The 19251-nt window shown below is 41.2% G+C and overlaps 1 protein-coding gene across 1 annotated transcript in view; it reads right to left on the bottom strand.

Moving 5' to 3' along the window:
- fbln5 (fibulin 5) overlaps positions 1–17474 on the bottom strand; it is a 29319-nt gene extending 11845 nt beyond the window's left edge. The window contains exons 1-5 of the mRNA XM_036575187.1: positions 17226–17474; positions 16974–17028; positions 15827–15875; positions 15431–15736; positions 318–440 (exon numbers count right to left, since the gene is read on the bottom strand). Coding sequence (XP_036431080.1) covers positions 318–440; positions 15431–15736; positions 15827–15875; positions 16974–17028; positions 17226–17269 — 577 coding nt within the window. The 5' untranslated portion in view covers positions 17270–17474. The remainder of the gene's footprint in view (positions 1–317; positions 441–15430; positions 15737–15826; positions 15876–16973; positions 17029–17225) is intronic.
- Positions 17475–19251: the final 1777 nt, after the last annotated feature.

Genomic DNA, 19251 nt, shown 5'->3' with positions numbered 1-19251 from the left:
GGTTTGTTACAAAATCTCCTGTATTCGGTCTATTTGTTTAGCCTGTTATTTGTTTAGGCTGTTATGAGGCTGCGTGGTGTAAACAGAAACCAGAGGGAAAAAAGGTCTCCACACAGACGTCTGGGCAATAATCCACAGAACAAAACATCTCAGCGGGTTCTGCTTGGACCTGTTTTTCAGCAGCATGTGTGTCCTCATTCTCAAAAACTGCTTTGGAAATGAAAGCAGACACTTTTTCCACAATATCTGTATCTAATATTGTTATTTCCACAGTTTCCTGACGTGACAGAACTGACTGACCGGTCTTTAGTACTCACCCTGGCACTGTCCGCCCACTAGCCAAAAGCCCTCCGTACAGGAGCAGGTGTAGCCCCCCGCTGTGTTTATACACACCTGGGTGGGATTGCACTGATGGGACTGTGCCTCACACTCATCGATATCTGAAAAAGAAGAGAAGAGAAAAAGGAAAAGTGAAAATAAGATACAAAAAAAAACAGAAGAAAAAAGAAGAGAAGAGAAGAGAAGAGAAGAATGAAAATGAAAGGAAAAATGAAAAGGAGAAAAGAAAAAAACAAGAAAAGAGAAAATAATAGAAGGGAGGAAAAGAGAAAAGAAGAGATCACAGAAGAAAGGAGAAAAGAGCAGACAAAAGGGGAAAAGGGGAAGAGAAGAGAAGAGAAGAGAAGAGAAGAGAAGAGAAGAGAAGAGAAGAGAAGAGGAAAAGTGAAAAGAAGAAGATAAAAAACAGTAGGAAAAACAAGAGAAAAGAAGAGAAAAAAGAAAAGTGAAAAGGAGAAAAACAAGAGAAGAGAAGAGAAGAGAAGAGAAAATGGAAAAATGAAAAGGCCAAAAAACAAGAGAAGAGAAGAGAAGAGAAGAGAAGAGAAGAGAAGAGAGTAAAACAGATAAAAGGAGAAGAGATTATGTCATTAATAAAGATTACACATTAAACTGGTAAAATGTATGTATTTTCACAAAAGGACAAATGTACTGACACAATTCAGGGAAAACTATATAAATTTGATTATCTGTCAAACTATCTAGGTTTTATATCACATAGAGCAACATAAGCCCTCTGTGGAATTTGCTTCCACCACTTGACAATTATGAGCAATAATCCAGAGGCACATTATAATTCACTCAGAGCACTTTACCTGTCTTTAAGTGAAATGAAGTGACTCTAGGGTATGTACTGCATACGGAACAGACGGCTCAGGAAGGCAGGGCAGCAGGCCTACTGGTCAGATCCATCACTGTTATGACTCCATCACGCTGGTCTCCCACAACTTCAAATACATCATCATTTAATCATCGCCAGCCATCTAAAACTAACAGTGTACAGTTCCCAAAGTAGAACTTGGAATTGGAGTCTCAACGCTCTCTCTCTCTCCCTCTCTCTCTCCCTCTCTCTCTCTCCCTCTCTCTCTCATATCTCTGCATCCCATTTCCAGCATATTTCCTTATGTGGAAATCACAACCCCTTTCGGTTCTCAGACAGTGAAGTCACACATTTAAAAAGAAAGCAAAGGGTGTGTATGTGTGTGTGTGTTTGAGCAGAGCGGCGGCTGAGTGTGAACTCAGATAATTATTCGTGTTTATTCAGGCTCTGGTGGTGGCTGATAGTGGAAGGCGCTGAGGGAGCCATTGTCTAGGGTTCAAAATCGGGCCACGTTCCAATCCAACCTCTGGCCAGCACCTGCTAGCACTTAAAAGGATAGTGGGTGAAACATGAAATTTACACCCCTGCCCCCTTATCCCAAATGTAGTCGATTAGCCGAGACATGTTTGGTGTAGCGCTATGATAACGTATATAGAATGTAGCTTTCAGAGGTGGACGAAGTACACAAATCATGCACTTGAGTTAAAGTAGAGATACCCAAGGTAAAATATTACTGCAGTAAAAGTAGAAGTTCCTCCCTTTAGACCTCCACTTGAGTAAAAGCACAAAAGTATTTGCCTTCAAATGTACTTAAGTATCAAAAGTAAAAGTACTAAAAGATTAATCATGACTTTAATGTCCTGTTATCATTTTTGTAACAAGACTCGCTTCATTAACTCATTTTAGGTGAAAATACTCCAGTGTCTCTCTTGGTAAACCAGTCTTTTAATAGAGTCATTAATTAGTGACGCTGATGTCTATTAAAATTATCATAAGCACAAAACACTGAAGGCAAACAGTTTCCATCAGGTAGAACTGAGTGGCTCTGAAATCACTTTTACAAACAAGCAAAGTTGTATAAATTCAGAAATGACACATCAGTCACAACTGCATATGTGTACATATTTCTATATTGTGGTCTATTTACACAAAGTTAGGTTAGTTCATCATTTATGTTGAACAGACTCTCCCAAAATTTTACGCTGCTGCACTGATGTTGAACCGTGTGCTGCACTGGGTCGGTATGACCAACAGGTCAAAACAAGCTCAGAACAAAGTGACCGCTGTGCCCTGATTGGTGTTTTTGCTTTGCGCTTCTTTCGTTTTGACATGTTACGTTTTTATACACACATAAACCAAAAGGAACGACAGATTTCTCATAATGTAGTGGAGTAAAAAGTGAGATATTTACTTTGAAATGTAGTGGAGTGAAAGTAAAAAGTCGCCCAAAATGGAAAGACTTCAGTAAAGTACAGATACACAAAAAACTACTTAAGTACAGTAACGGATTACATTTACTTCGTTACTGTCCACCACTGATAGCTTTACATTATATGAATATGAGTAGCTAACGAGTAATTGAAGCTAAGCAACTGAACCACCCATTGTGTAAACTGCACAAATCATCACACGCTTGCCTCAAGCGTGTTAGGTTGCGAGGTACTGATCATGTAGATATATGATATTGTTTATGTACAAATCAGCCGATGTCAATACATAAACATTTCTAAAAATGTAGAAATTGGCTCTAGATACACCTGGATTAGCATTTCATAAAAGTATAATGTTTATTTCTATACAGTTAAATACAGTAAACTTATTTTGAAATATGGGTCAATCATCTGTCTGATGATATTGTTTATAGCAGTCATCTTCTGATACTGATATGATTCCGGTACCATCATGCATTCCTAATACTGTTATCCACAAAGTACAAAACTGACCAAATTCAGGCTTTACAGTAGCTGCTACTACTGATGTAGCTATCCACTGCACTTGCGTACATTTTTACAGATAACAGTATGTCGTACAGTGTTTGAAATCTCATAAGGAAGACTCTTAGAGATTACATAAGAAATCAACACAGTTTGAGGCAAGTGTGTGATGACTTGAGCCTGAACGATGCTAATCAGTCAGTTATAGGCTTTACTTGCTAACAACATTAGCCTAAAGTTCCTGTCAGAGGAGTTTCACAAGCAAAAGTACATTGTTTTTATTGAAAATTGCTGCGATGAGCAGTTTCACGTCACAGACTTCTGGAGTGGACACATTTTTCGGGGTAAATTTCATACTGAGTTCAACTTTGGTGAACATTTGCGTCCACAATCATCAACACTTGCTAAAATGCTAATTGTAGCAGTCTTTACGCTAGGAGAGTTATAGCAAGTTAGCCCATTTGCTAACTGCTAGCTTAGCTCCCCAGCTAAGCAAACCCAGATAGCAAGTATATATCGATCCGCTGGCTTGATAAAGTCGGCGTCCCGCTGACTGTTTGCCACTGTTGGTCCACTATCAGACCACCCAGATTACTGTCCTGCAGACAAGCTTTAACTAGTTTTTAATCTCCCCAAACAGGTTTTAAATGCACACAGACTTTTATTTTAGAAAGTAAACTAAGACAAATATTACAAACAACTGAGAGGAAAAAAGGCCTGATACAAAATGATTTTATAGAAAAAGTTGTTGCTGACACTGTACTAGATTAAAAATATTTACTAAACTAATTTACCAAGTACAGGGAGATTCACTCGAAAGAGGCCCCGAATATTCTGTAATAACTCTCTCTAGGACGAAGCAATTTGAATGAAACAGTGTGCAACGTGCTCCTCAGTATATGGAGCTTCAAATAAGCTGGGATGCCCCTGTCTTAGCGATGAGGTAGGCGCCGGACAGCCATCACAACGTTTAACCTCTGTTTGCAACTTCCGGGTACATACTTCAAGTGTCTGTCAGAAAACGGAAATCACTTCCAGCATTGCATGTAATGCAATCGATTACACATACGTCAAGGTATGTAGTGTATTTTTTTGGTTAAGATTGCTTCATCCTAACAGGAGTTACAGCAGAATATTTGGGGCCTCTTTCGAGTGAATCTCCCTGTATAACTTAAAAGAAAGGAAGGAAAAATCAGTATATTGGACTGTGAGTGGAAAATGAGCGATGATAAGTGGAATTTTGTCTAATACTTTGCTTAACCACCGGTGGGCCGCCCATCTTGTTTAGTTTACTGTGTTTTTACTCTTTATGGTTGCCAAGTTAGCAATCTTGCTAAATGCTAGGTTAGCTGTTGGGCTAAGCGCAGCGGCAGTTATGCCACTTCTGCCAACCACGCCTGCTTTCTACCCTTTTTTTGTATCTCAGTGTGCAGCATTATGCTGCTCTGAGTCTATAATTATCTGGTTTAGTTACGTTTAGTGTGTTTTTACTCTTCATGGTTTCCAGGTTGGCAAGCTTGCTAACTGCTAGGTTAGCTATTTGGCTAAGCGCAGCTGCAGTTATGCCATTTCTGCCAACCACGCCTGCTACCTTTTTTTCTCGGTGTGAAGCATTATGCTCCTCTGAGTATATAATTATCTGGTTTAGCCATGTTTACTTTGTGTTTTTACTGTTTATGGTTGGCAGTTAGCTAGCTTGCTGCACCAAAACGGAGGATTTCTTCCAGTCCAGACCTGTTCATGCCTATTTTGCAAGGTGACACTATTTGCAATTTGGGAAATGAGGAAAAACTGTGTAAAATAGTTTTTTTGGGGGGCAAACTATTGCTTTAAGACTGCAACCTCCACTGAGGAATGGAGGGAGGTGGGCACAGCATGTGGGTTACACATGCGCCACAGCAGGGCAGAGTTAGCAGATGTGAAGTAGGGCGAGGAGAATTGGGCCGTTTTTGGAAAGGTTCACTTCAGGTCCTTATATAGACCGATTCGGTGGAACATAGCATAGGCCAGAACTTACCGCACTCATCATTCAGACAAAGAAGGAAAGATAAAGCTAAAAAGAGATCGAATGGGGGGACAGATCGGGGGAAAAAAGGGATAAATTGTGTGTAGAGAGACAGAGATATCAAACACCGTGGGCCAATTTTCCATACACAACTTATTCCTAGACCTAAAGGAGGTGATTGTGGAATATATAGCCGTTGGTTTGGCTTCCAGATCAGTTTCAGTTATGTGATGAAGTGAATGCAAGCTGGCAAATCCTTATAGCCGTCTCGTTTAACTGCACAGAACAGACCGTTCACAGGAACGATAAAGCACACATATCTCTCTCCATGCACTAGTTGCTTACCTTACGTTAAAATAAAGAGATTATAGTTAAAAGAAAGAATGAATAGAATTCATTACACAACACGACCACCTTCACTGTATTTCTCCTTCTTGGTGGGGCTGCTCAGTCAAGCAACACCTTGGCAGTGTTTAAAAGATTAAAATCCTGCAGCTAGATTGTATAATTAAGACAAGACACAGTATACAACACAGCAGGAGCAGGGTGGTCAATGTGGTGCACATGGTCTAACATAAAAAGAAAGGAAGCAGGCCTTTGCTGAAGGGGAATTCCACCGATTTTTCAAAATTCTGCATAATTCTGTTATGATTTATACAAATTCATTCAGAGTGGTTTGATGTGAAATGGTTCATTGTAGAAAAGGCCTGTGCTAAAGGGGAATTCCATCAATTTTTCAAAATTCTGCATAATTCAGTAGTTAAGATGTAAACAAAGTCACTGAGAGTGGTTTGATGTAAAATGGTTCATAAAGAAACTAACCGACCCAGATTTCTTAACAGTGGCAGTGATAGGAACCAGGGTTCGCGACATCTACAACACATTTTATGTACTATCCAAAACCACCGGTGAACCTACATGTGTCTGCTGAGTTTTTGTGCAGTGTTGAAAAAGGTAAAATTGTGGTAAATCTGAGAATATAAGTTTCTTTGGGTACTATTTAAACACCTTACATGTACCTCTTCGCCATGAATGTCATCATAAAAATATGTTTTAGCCCAAAATCCTACCTTAAAACTATTGTAAAACAATGTCAGACATCAGGCAGTGAATTCATAACCATTTCTTGTAATAACTTTCTCTAAAAGGGAGCTTTTAGAGGTGGACGTCTGCTTACATCTTGATGATTTAGTTACACAGAAATTTGGAAAAAAAAATGGTAGAATTTCTCTGTAAGGCTTGTAGTGGAAAAATTTTCAAAGCTCTGAAAAGTACCAGACTTTCTATAGACACTGTAGATTCTGTAGACTATTAGGGCAGAAATTAGGCATTTAGAGCATCCCTTAAAGCAATAGTTTGGCAAACAAAAGTGATTTTGATATTCCTTAGCGCAAATACAGCTAATCAGCCAGAACACGATTGAGTTTGGTGTCTGAAGTTTGCTGTTGTACCAGAGCAATTAGGCTAATGTAGCTAAAAAGTAATGATGGCTAAAACTCCACCAATTAACATTGTGCCTGCATGACAAAATCTCAAATAAACTTGCTTCAGTTGAAATGATTCAGTAGAATAATACTTTTAAGATGGCAAAATGGTTACTATTGTTTTTTAGCTGTGTTAGCCTTTGTTTTAGCTAGCCTTTGAGTTTATTTTTAGCTATTCATTAGCTTTTGTCCATTTATATAGATAAAAGTCTGTCATACAGTGTCAGAAAGCACATACGCAAGACTATTACAGAATTCTTAGCAACTCTCCATGGCTTGAGACAGATAAGCGATGATTATTAATTCTAATTATAAGCTTCCATTACTTGTTAGCAATTAGACCTGCGACTCCAGCACAAAACTAAAGAAGCAAGCCTCAGACACCAAGCATGTCTTTGCTGACTGACTGCATTTGCAGCAATGGGGAGATACATGTACATTACATTTTTCCCTAAACCTTTTTTAAAGAGTAGAACTTACTGTGTGTCAGAACAGAACAGAAGCTGTAACAATTAAACAGTAACTCAGCGAAAGGTTTCCTCCTATCTAGATAGCAAGACGATGGTGGGCTGATGGCAAAGCTGGCGGCCCACTGGCTTTTTGCTCAGCGTTTTCCAGGCGGCCCGCTGGTGATAATGCAGAGTATTAGACGAAATGCCACTTTTCATCACTCATTTTCCACTCGCAGTCCAATTTATTAATTTTTCCTTCATTTCTTTCTTTCGTTATCATTTGTACACCGATCAGGCATAACATTATGACCACCTCCTTGTTTCTACGCTCATTGTGCATTTTATCAGCTCCACTTACTATATAGGGTGCACTTTGTAGTTCTACAGTTACAGACTGTAGTCCATCTGTTTCTCTGCATACTTTGTTAGCCCCCTTTTACCCTGTTCTTCAGTGGTCAGGACCCCCATGGACCCTCACAGAGCAGGTACTATTTGGGTGGTGGATCATTCTCAGCACTGCAGTAACACTGACGTGGTGGTGGTGTGTTAGGGTGTGTTGTGCTGGTCTGAGTGGATCAGACACAGCATTGCTGCTGGAGTTTTTAAACAACTCAGTGTCGCTGCTGGACTGAGAATAGTCCACCAACCAAAAATATCCAGCCAACAGCGTCCTGTGACCACTGATGAAGGACTAGAGGATGACCAACACAAACTGTGCAGCAGCAGATGAGCTATCGTCTCTGACTCTACATCTACAAGGTGGACTGACAAGGTAGGAGTGTCTAATAGAGTGGACAGTGAGTGGACACAGTGTAAAAACTCCAGCAGCACTGCTGTGTCTGATCCACTCGTACCAGCACAACACTCACTAACACACCACCACCACGACAGTGTTACTGCAGTGCTGAGAATGACCCACCATCCAAATAGTACCTGCTCTGTGAGGGTCCATGGGGGTCCTGACCACTGAAGAACAGGGTAAAAGAGAGCTAACAAAGTATGCAGAGAAACTACATATTAAGTGGAGCTGATAAAATGGACAGTGATTGTAGAAACAAGGAGGTGGTCATAATGATATGCCTGATCAGTGTATTTGTTTACTAAATAATTTTAACAGCAATATCATTTATTTTATTTAATTTAAATATATTTATCTATAGTGCCATACAGTCAGTGGGGAGCCAGCGGACTGGTACATGCTTGCTATCTGGGTGGTTTCTATTCTGGCATCAACTAGATGCTTGTACATATATAACAGACTGATGTTTGGCAGAGGTTTAGTGGATAAAAGCCTCACAAGGGCAAACCTGGGAGAAAATGAGGGTGCTTGTGTGAATCCATAACCGGCTTTGATTCTAACTGAACTGACACCATGCTAATGAACAACCCACTTGCCTGCAACTCCCACATACAGTTCAATCAGTCTTCTAGACCACAAACTTTTTAATGACATCATCAGTCTGTAAACTGACCTCACCAGTGGGCCTCCTCTGGAGTTAATGAACACATGAAACGGTCTACCACTCTCCAGTCACACCTCATTAACTAACGTAACGGCAAACAGAGAACACGGGTGCTGTGGCTAGACAAAACAACATCAGGCTCTAATAAGAGTTCTAATTCTAGATTTCAAGTTACCACTGTGAATGAATTGATCTACCCATGCTCCGCCCACAAATTCGCTCTTTCGTAGCAAGTGTTATACAGTTGGACGAGCTTTACAGAACACTGGAAAATCTCATTTAGCATTTTAAGAAATTACAGCAATCTGTTTAGAACCCACTACATGATGTTGACTTCCCAGTTTAAAATTCTACTGTTCTTTGTGTGAAGTATTAATATGGATGTAGGGGAGAGCAGGACACAACCTGGCACATTTAGTTTTTTGCTAAATTATTTTAAAAGTATTTGAGCTTGAGATTAAGATTTTTTAACACAAGAAATTTGTACTTATCTGCTAAAAATTAAACATAAACTTCTAAACAGCCCATACACTTTATAAACAGTTCAACTAAGAGCAGATTGAGTGTAAATGGTACGACATACCCCAGAGATGGGGTAACAGACAGAGGGGCTGCTTGTGACAGTCACTAAAAGTCTGGTAAATCAATGCAAACAGATTGAATTCGGTTCTAGTTGTTTCAAGTGAGACACTGTGGCAAAAAGGAGCAGACGAGACAATATCAGCGCAATAGAAATGAAATATATTCCATTTCATTCCACTGTCAACATTCACACGACATTGCAATGGGAATACAAGAAGACCAAAAACACGCTCAGCAAAATCCTGTTGATCCATAAAATTTCCCAATAAAAATGTGCCTCCTAACAACCACCTGCAAGAGCTGGCCGACACCAAAACTGCCCCCCGTCAGATAAACAGAACTTAAAGCTTTCATCTCTGAGAGAGAGGAGAAAATCAAGCTGCTTCAGATCTGAAAACATCCACAGGTGTTTCTGTCCATCCTTCCACTGTGAGAAGACGACTCAGCGCTGTGGGTCTGAAAGGATGTGTAGCTGTCAAGAAGAACCTCACTGAGAAAAGGAGACGGACGCATCAAACAAAGAAGCTGAACGATGGACTGACCACCCCAGAGTCCAGACCTCAACACCACTGAATGAGGGATCGTTTGGATTGTGAGAAGCTGAAAATGCTAAACCAACTTCTAATTTTATAACTTCGTTGCTAAAAATGAATAACTTATTACTTTTTATTTGGCTGTTTTGACTGGAAATTAAATAAATGAAGGGTGGTCTCCGGTGGTCTCTCACAGTGCTGTACAAAATAAATACCACAGTAAATAAATAACACACACTAGTGCGATACGGTTTCTCATTAGGTTGAATGGGGTTTTTGCCAATGTTCTGAAATGTTTGTCCAACGTAGCAACACTTGATACGAAACGTTCCTTAATCTTTAGCTGTGGAACAAAGTGCCTGTTAAGGCCATGATGGACAGCCTTAGCGGCACTGATGAGGCCCGGTTTGTGTTTTTTGTCCTCCACGACTGAGTGCCATTGGCAACATTAGGGCTTTCCCTGCCCTCTACGCACGCACTCACAAAGCCATTACTGTCAGATGAGTGATGGCATGCTTGCAGTCTGCACTGCTTCAGCTCCATAACGCCATCTTTCAACATGCACTCACACACTTACACACCACAACCCCTCCCCAAATGACGGAGTACCCCAGCTACCAATGAGAACGCTCCTTCCACATCTGATGACTTCATTGCTGGCATGGGCAAGCACAATATGCTGAAATAGCTCTGGTTCGAGAGTGGGATTTTTCGCGGCTTACCCAAACAAGGTTTAAAGTCTGAGATTTTCCTAATACCCCAAAGAGGTGATTATCTGTCTCCGAATTGAAACGAGCAGTTTGAGCTGAATATCTGGCTCCACTTTCCCCCCATTACCCAGTTCCACTTGATTTCAGGGGAATGCAGCTTTTGCCTAACAGGATTTCTCTGGAAAAAATGTGTGTCCTTTTTATAGCATGTCCCTTGCGGGACGTAGTGGGTTGCAAATCTATGAAAGTGACCCTAAAAGACGGTGGCAGAGGACTGGAGAACACATCTGGGACTGGCATCTCCTCCCCCAGCAATCTGCACACTCAGTCCATAGTCTGCACTGAAATACAAATCATCGAATTACCATCAGTTATTAGTACTAAATGGGCAGCGCCACTTAAAGGGGAATGCCACCCACTTTTTAAAAATTTCGGGGTAACAGCTTATTTGGAGTGGTCCTTTGCAGATGATTAATAAACTCTTATCAGATTATCAGTAACACAGCAACTACATATCAGAGAAGTAGAAGTAGTGCAGCATCTGAATACATTGAGGTAAATGTCTTGTAGATGTTCTGTTGATACATTACTTACATTAAGTAGATGTTTTGTTAATACGTTACTTCCATTGCACAAAACCTAACCTTACCAACCTTACCCAACATCTAATCCTAACCCCAACCTTAACCTCAACCCATAACCTAATCCTAACCCTCACCCTGGCCCTATTCCTAACCCTAACTTTAACCTCAACCCAAAATCGAACCCTCACCCTCATATGTTTTTGACATGTTACTGAGAGTCCGTTGAGTGTTTGTTTCATCTAAAAGGACTACTCAGAATAAAATGTCACCAAATTTGGTTTGATATGAAATTCTCCGTTCTCTCAGTTCCAGAGTCAGAATTGTTCACAGTGGTGGTGATAGGAACCAGACGTCCACCTCTAAAAGCTCCCTCACAGAAGGTTTTTACATGAAATGGTTATGAATTCACAGCCTGAGACACTGTTTTGTAATAATATTTTGTCTGCATGTTAGTTTACTTTAAAACGATATATAATAATTCAATTTTATACAGCAGCAAAAGGGATTTTGCTGTTGTTACAATGTCAAATTTGTAACAATAGATTAACACTTTTTGGTGCTGTTCAGAACCCTTTTCAAAAAGCATCTACATAGAACCATCTACAGCACATTCCCCATCAATCTGAGGAACTATTTCACCATGCAAAGAACAATTTAGCCATGCAAAGAGGCCTTTAATAATCCAAAGAGAGTTTATGGCTCTATATAGAACCATTTTCTTTACTAAAGAACCATTGAAGAACCATATCTTTAAGTGTGCAGAGAAGCTAGCCTAGTTAGCGATGCAGTGCTGTCTCTGCCTTCTTAGCCACATCCTTAACAAAGCGCTCATGTTCAGGAACTCACGTTTCAGAGCCGCAAACTTCACGTTTCACTGGATTGTGAGTGTGTCTTCCTGTGGTCAACTGAAACGAATAATGCTTTCAGGATTCAAGTACTTGCAACTCGAACAGTATAGGAATACCCAAGCACCCGTGCACATCCCTAGTGCTAAGAGTGTGACCTTTCACATTGCAGGTTCTCTTCACATTGCAGCACAGTCAGACCAGGCTTCTGTAGTGTTCCCTGTGGCTCATATGGAGACAGATGAGTCGGCGCCGCCGTGGGGAGAGTCTGCTAAAGTCTTCAAGTTGACAGCCCGTCCCACTGCAGCCCCGCAGACCACCACAGATATGAGTAAATTACAGCCCGGCGCTTTATTGTGTCTGGGCACCATCTGAGACGTGACCCACTAAAAGACCCTCACCACAGAAAAGCCTCACCTAACCCAGAGAGACATCCCACCACCAGCCTTACAATCATTTCACTGCACTGGCTGATCATTATCAAAGTCCTTATAGGAAAGTCTGTTCACCGGCCATCCAGCCATCTTGGCAACACCGCCGGGCAGTTATTTCCAGTCATGCAAGACCAGGCTCTGATCTCTTTGAATGGGGAAAGACCTAAAAACTTCAAGGGCAAATTATTGTTTCAATAATGTATTTAAAGGCGCAGTATATGAGTCTGGAGAATGACTGTTGATATTTGAACTCAACAGCAAAGCAAATATACCCCTCCCTTCAGTGCTCCCTTGGAAGCTCCACCCACCAAATTCATGGATGTGCATTGCCGATGCGGACAGCACTTTTTTAGCCATAAAACCTTTCGCAAACATTGTACAGACAAATACCATGATACAACATTGGAGTGAACAATGACACAGCAAGTAATGCAACTAATTTTAGCTAGGATATGGGTTAGCAAACTGTCACTACAGTTGCTGCTGTGAAGCAAACCAGTTACTATCACAAACGTTAGCAAACGGGACAAAACAATACTGACCTATCGGCTCTCTGACACAGCACAAATTAGTTAGTGTTGCCCACCTGTCAAACAGAAACAGAGCGGCCTCCTCATCCCTTTTCATGCATTTCAACTCTCAATGAGGCTGAAGTCAGCTTCTTTTCCGCCAGCTTCTTGTTCGAATTTTCCCGTTCCACCTTAAAAGGTGCAGCAGCTAGACTACATTCAGGCGCCTCAGCTTTTTGTTCGAATTTTCCTGTTCCACCTTAAAAGGTGCAGCAGCTAGACTACATTCAGGTGCCTCAGCTTTTTGTTAGAATTTTCCCGTTCCACCTTAAAAGGTGCAGCAGCTAGACTACATTCAGATGCCTCAGCATTTTGTTCGAATTTTCCCGTTCCACCTTAAAAGGTGCAGCAGCTAGACTACATTCAGGCCCCTCAGCTTTTTGTTCGGATTTTCCCATTCCATCTTAAATGGTGCATGCACAATGCTGGGTAGGTGGTCACTGTTTGGGAAGGTCAAAACAAAACGTGGAGAGGGCCAGCGTTTTTACGGGGCAGGACTAACATGCACGCGCTGCCGAACCAGCTATAAAAACAAAAAATAGGCATATCTGGATTTCAACAACATAGAAAATAGTTGTTTTCTGCTATATTAACATTTAAAATGTCATTTATATATAACCTTTAAAATAACTGGTCAATTCTCAGAAAAATCATAAATTGTTTGTAGCATTTGGCTCAATGTCGCACAAAAAACATGCTTGTGCAGATCTCTGACTGAGCCCAAATAAAGGTGGGCTTTTCCTGCTTGCGGCAAAACCAGCAAGCCGATTGGCTCTTTTTATAGAAGGGCGGGACTTTCTCTGCAAAGAGACAACAGGTTGAGTGTTACAAGCTTTCCAATTCATTTTCTAACCAGTGACCGTCTCCTCCTTTATAACAGACGGACTCAGAAAGATCAGACGCAGAGGCAGATCCAGCATCACTACATCAGTGCGTGCACGTACAGCTGAAATGCTTCAAGAATGCTCAAAGCGCAATTTTAAGTAGAATCAAAAGTTACTTGTAGCACTTGATCCAGTTCAAAAGCAGAAAGGTGAGAGTCCCCAGTGTCAAATTCCCCACTTAACTGTGTCCAGCTGAACTGGACCTGTTTATTCAACACGGCATGTGTTAACATAACATCAAAGGTGTTACTTCAATAAACTGATACTTTTCTCTGTATGTTTACTGGCCACTTTATTAGAAACCACTCTCTTGTAGCTCCACCTTGCTGGTGGACTGTAGTCCATCTGTTGATTCACAGTTTGTGTTAGTCATCCTCTAGTCCTTCATCAGTGGTCAGTTTTTGACTACAGAGCTGCTCTGGGCTGGATATTTTTAGGTCAACAGCTGCCCTGTGGTCAGAAACTGACCAATGACGAATGTGGTAGAGCAGGACTGATAAATTTTGCAGCAACAGATAGGCTACAGTCTGTAATCGTATACTTACAGTGCTGTGTAAAAGTCAGAGACCACCTTCGTTTATTTAATTTCTTGTCAAAGCAGCCATTAAGTACAAATTATTTTTTTTTCATAAGATATTTCTGAGGAGATTAGATATAAGATGATCTGTTTGCAAAAATGGTCTTGTCAAGTAAAATTACCTTAAATATAGTCAATAAAGCTAATATTTCTCCTGTTGAGACTGTTGTAAACTTAATTTAAGATTATTAACCTTATTTCTAGACATTATTCAGTAAAATTATCTCACTATGTTGGCAGATGATTTTGCTTGTTTTAACAAATATGCTTGCAAACTAGCAAAATTATCCTCCAGTGTAGTGAGATCATTTTACTTGATAAAATGACCTAAAACAAGTAAATAATGTCTAGAAATAAGCTAGATAACCTTTTAAGTGCACACCAATCTCAAAATGAGAAATATTAGATTTATCGACTAGATTTAAGACCATTTCACTTGACAAGACACCATGTTTTGCAGTGTGCAGAAGGAAGGAGAAAGGCAAAGAAAAATAAGTGGAAAAATGTAAGTTTCTCAAACTGGAGCTCAAAAAATGGTTAAAATATATAAATATAATGTGAGTCCTAATAACCATGCAAGACCACCAAATCTGCCCCCATGAGATAAAGAGCACTTAAAGCTTTCATCTTTGAGAGAGAGGAGAAAATCAAGCTGCTTCAGATCTGAAAACATCCACAGGTGTTTCTGTCAAATAAAGACACTGCTGGTATTCTCTGAACAGTGGACTGACCACTGTAGAGTCCAGACCTCAACGTCACTGAACGTGTTTGATTATTTGGATTGTAGGAAGAAGAAAAAGCAAAACCAACTTCTAAGACTGAACTTTGGAGGTGTGACTGCAGATTTCTTTGAGGAACTGAAAGAGAGTCTCCTGAAAGAACAGAAGCTCTATTTAGCTGTGCTTTCTCTTCTGATGTTGAAAAATGAATAACTCATACTTACTGGCCATCTTTAAGTAAATAAATGATGGGTGGTTTCTGACTTTTGCACCTTACTGTATATAGTGGACCTATAAGGTACTTAGGTGCTCATGAAGTGGCCAGTGAGTGGAAGTGGATGGTACAGTATCACAGCCTGAACCTGAATCTTGGCCTTTGCTTTTTAATCTTAAGCCTTATTATTCAGTAACTACTATTAATCACTCTGTAACTACATTAAAAAGCATAAATGTGCATCAGAGCACTACCTTTCACAGAGCAAGAGGGAACACTCACCAACACACGTCCCGTCCTCCCCAAGTGTGTATCCGAGCAGGCATGGTGTGGAGGAACGGCTCACTATGGGGTAGCTGGGGCCCGGGCCGGGGCCAGGTCCAGAGCCCAGAGGCGGTTGAAGCGGGAGCTGGTCCGAAAACCCGACCGAAGTGTCGGGGAAGGATGGCTCTGGGTAAGCCGGCCGCTCGGCTCTGGCGTAAGGCTGGGAGTAGAGGCTCCGGGGCAGGCACAGGTAACCCCCGTTCTGGTTCACACAGCGCATGTCACCCCGGCAGGGGTCCGGCACGGTCCGGCACTCGTCCACATCTGCATTGGTGGGGAGGAAACAACACTATGTCACATGTCCATGTTTTACCAGTGCAGCTTTGCTGTACTACTGATCTTTGACCTACTGACCGATGCACTGCCTGGCACGGCGGTCGTATGCGAATCCCTCTGTGCATCTCTGGAAAGGGGCAGGAAAAAGTAAACACTGATTTAACTGCACTGGTGAACTGGTCAGTCTACTGTAGGCAAACATGTATTTGACAAATGGACCAGTACACAGACTGGTTTAACTATACTGAGTTCTGATTTATTAATGCATGCATACAGGCCTTGCAAGTATTTAAAACTGTTGAGGATAAAAACATAATAAAAGTCCTTCCTTGTAGAACAATGACAGATAAACTGCTAAAATGAACAGACTACATCTCTGCTAGCTGGTGCACAAGTGTGCACACTACAAGTATGCAAGCTAGAAAAACAGGACCAGGGTTTTCATTCATTTCTCAAGCACAAGTTTGTTGAAACGAGTGACATAAAAAAGCAACATACTTAAAAAGAGATGGTTGCTCAAGGGTTCTTGAATGATTGTATTTAGAACCATGAGGTCTATATAGAACCATTTCATGCTTAAATGCGTCTTTGCATGGTGAAATGGTTCTACAGATTGATGGAGAAAGGTTCTACATAGCACCAAAAAGGTTCTGCTGTTGTTACAATGTATATATATATATATATATATATGGCTCTACATAGAACCATTTTCAAAAAGGTTCCATATAGACCCATATACAACACATTCTTCATGGTTCTGTATGGAACCTTTTTGCAAATGATTCTATATAGTACCAAAAAAGGGTTCTGATGTTGTTACAAGGTCAAGCTTGAACCCTTTTTTGGTGTTATCCAGAACCATTTTTAAAAAGGTTCCATATAGAACCATATACAACACATTCTCCATGGTTCTGTATGGAACCTTTTTGAAAATGGTTCTGGATAACACCAGAAAGTGTTCTGATGTTGTTACAATGTCAAGCTTGAACCCTTTCTGGTGCTATCCAGAACCATTTTTAAAAAGGTTCCACATAGATCCATATAGAACACATTCTCCATCAATCTGAACAACCATTTTATCATTCAAAGAACCATTTAAGCACGAAATGGTTCGACACAGAAAGCACTTCACTAGAGAACCCTTAAAGAACCATCTTTTATAAGAGCGAAGCTAGTTGCGACACACGGGTATCTGTGCCAGGAGAGCGAGAGCAGCTCGACTTACCTGACTTCTCCCTGACTGAAAGCAGCACAGTAAAAATATTAAAGCAGTCAAAACTCTGCAAAACAACAGACAAGCATTAATGTGGACCCGCACTGAAGAGCCCGAGGACACCATGACAACATCTGCCTACGAATATTTCCATTCATTTAGCTCCATGAACATTTCAAAGGCACTTAAAGTGGGATTTTGGCTGAAATGACCACTGCGGCTCACATAATGCCCTTTCCAAAGAAGCAAAAGGATGAAACTAACCTCTGGTAGGTGGAGGAATTCAAGCCACGTCCTGCAAACTGCATGTTTTTATGGATTTTTGTGGTCTCCCCCTCCTCTCTCTCTCTCTCTCTCTCTCTCTCTAGCTCTCTCTCTCCCGCTCTCTCTCCAGAGCGAACACAACACGGCAGCAAAAAGCGATGACTTCTCCTTCTCGCTCCCTACGAGGGGCTCGCAGGACCAAAAAGCAGCGTCCACGACCAGAAAGTCCACACCTGGCTTTGGTTACCCGCTCCGTAGTCCCGCAAACCACGCCCCCCTGTGTCACGATTGGCTAGAGGTATCCCGCCTCCTGCGCTTCGATTGGACAGGAGGGTCCCGCCTCGTGCGGAGGGGCGGAGTCGGAATACGAGTGGGGGAAAAAAATAAATAATATGCTCCAAACCACGCCCCCTCTGACTCTGCCCCGCCCCGGATTGGCCAGAGCCTTAAGATATTGGAAACTTTAAATGAGTTATGGATGATTCCAAGAACGAGGCTGTGTCTCAATTGGCGCAGTTCTTCCTGCTGGTACACTAGTTATTACATTTTAATAAAAGACCCGGCCAGTGTAGACCAAGAGTGCTCAGTGCACTTAGCTCCGTTAGGTTTGAGGAAGGGGAATTCCACCGATTTGTCAAAATTTCTGCATAATTAAATGGTTAAGATGTAAACAAAGTCATTCAGTGGTCTGATGCGCTCTGTTCTAGACAAACTAACCCCATTTATTTAAAGCGGTGGTGATAGGAACCAGACGTCTAAATAGTTTTATGCCTCTAAAAGCTCCCTCACAGAAAGATATTACATGAAATGGTTAAAAAGATGCTGCTTGTCACCAGCAAAACCACTATTATGTTGTGTTTTGGATGCTGGTATGCTGGTGAACCAGCGTGACCATGCTGGGTGACCAGCTAAACCAGCACCAGACCAGAAATATGCCAACATAAATCAGCAAAAAACAGCTTAGACCAGCTCTGTGCTGTTTTTTTTTAGCTGGGATACTGTTTTATGGTATTTGTTTTTAGGTAACGTTTGGGCCATAAATGTATTTTTTGAAATCCATTCATGGTGGAGAGGTGCAAAATAATACCCAAAGCAAAATAGTGATATTATTTTACCATTATCAAAACTCAGAAGGGGGGTTTGGATAGTAAATAAAATGTCTATATTTGTGTTGTAGTCATGGTGACGCCTGGTTCCTATCACCACCACTGTAAAGACATCTGAAATTTCTCTATAATGAACCATTTCATACCAAATCACTTTGAATGACTTGAATTACACAGAAATTTTGAAAAATTCTGTGAAATTCCCCTTTAACAATGAATCAGAGGTGATGCACATTACAGGTTGCACAACATAACATGCCATGCCACCCCCCTTGTTCCTGTATGTCTGACAATATTGAAATATTGGTCAGCAGTCTTCTCAAACCACTTGACAGCTTCCTGAGTGACCCAACCATTGGCTATCAGGGGACTGTGATTTCGGTCACCAGTTAAGCTCTTATGGACTCCTGTCCACAGGTAGTTGTAGCCATAATTGGCCTCGCTCTCTCTGGTTGTGTAGGATGGTCCTGTTTGCTAGCCAACATGTGTATCTGTTAGCAGTTAGCATTTTCCTCCAAGCATACTGAGCTGTCCAATGATATTGCATTAGCAGGATTTTAAGCGGCACGGTGGCGCTTCACGTGTCTCAGAGGAAGCACTTGCTAGCCTTCACCTTCCCAGCTTGGTAGCATTGTGTGATGTGGGAATTGGCCACAGCTAATTTGGGCAGAAAACACTTTTATGATATTTATAATATTGGAAACTATAGAGTACCTTGTCTATGTAGCCATTATGAGTCTTAGACAGTAAATTATGCAGGGAATCACCACCATAAAGTGCACGATTTTGAACAGGCCTCGGTATTTGATAGTAAGGGGGAGTGCCTTGCAAAACAAATTGAACTGTACTGCTCCCCTTGCTCGGCCCACTCCGCTGCATGGACTGTTTAGCAGTGCAAATAAACGGAGCCCCGGAGTCCT

The sequence above is a fragment of the Colossoma macropomum genome, unplaced genomic scaffold, assembly GCF_904425465.1.
Source record: "Colossoma macropomum unplaced genomic scaffold, Colossoma_macropomum, whole genome shotgun sequence".
Lineage (NCBI taxonomy): Eukaryota > Metazoa > Chordata > Actinopteri > Characiformes > Serrasalmidae > Colossoma > Colossoma macropomum.
The sequence above is the reverse complement of the archived record's forward strand: the minus strand, read 5'-3'. Positions and strand labels throughout refer to the sequence as shown.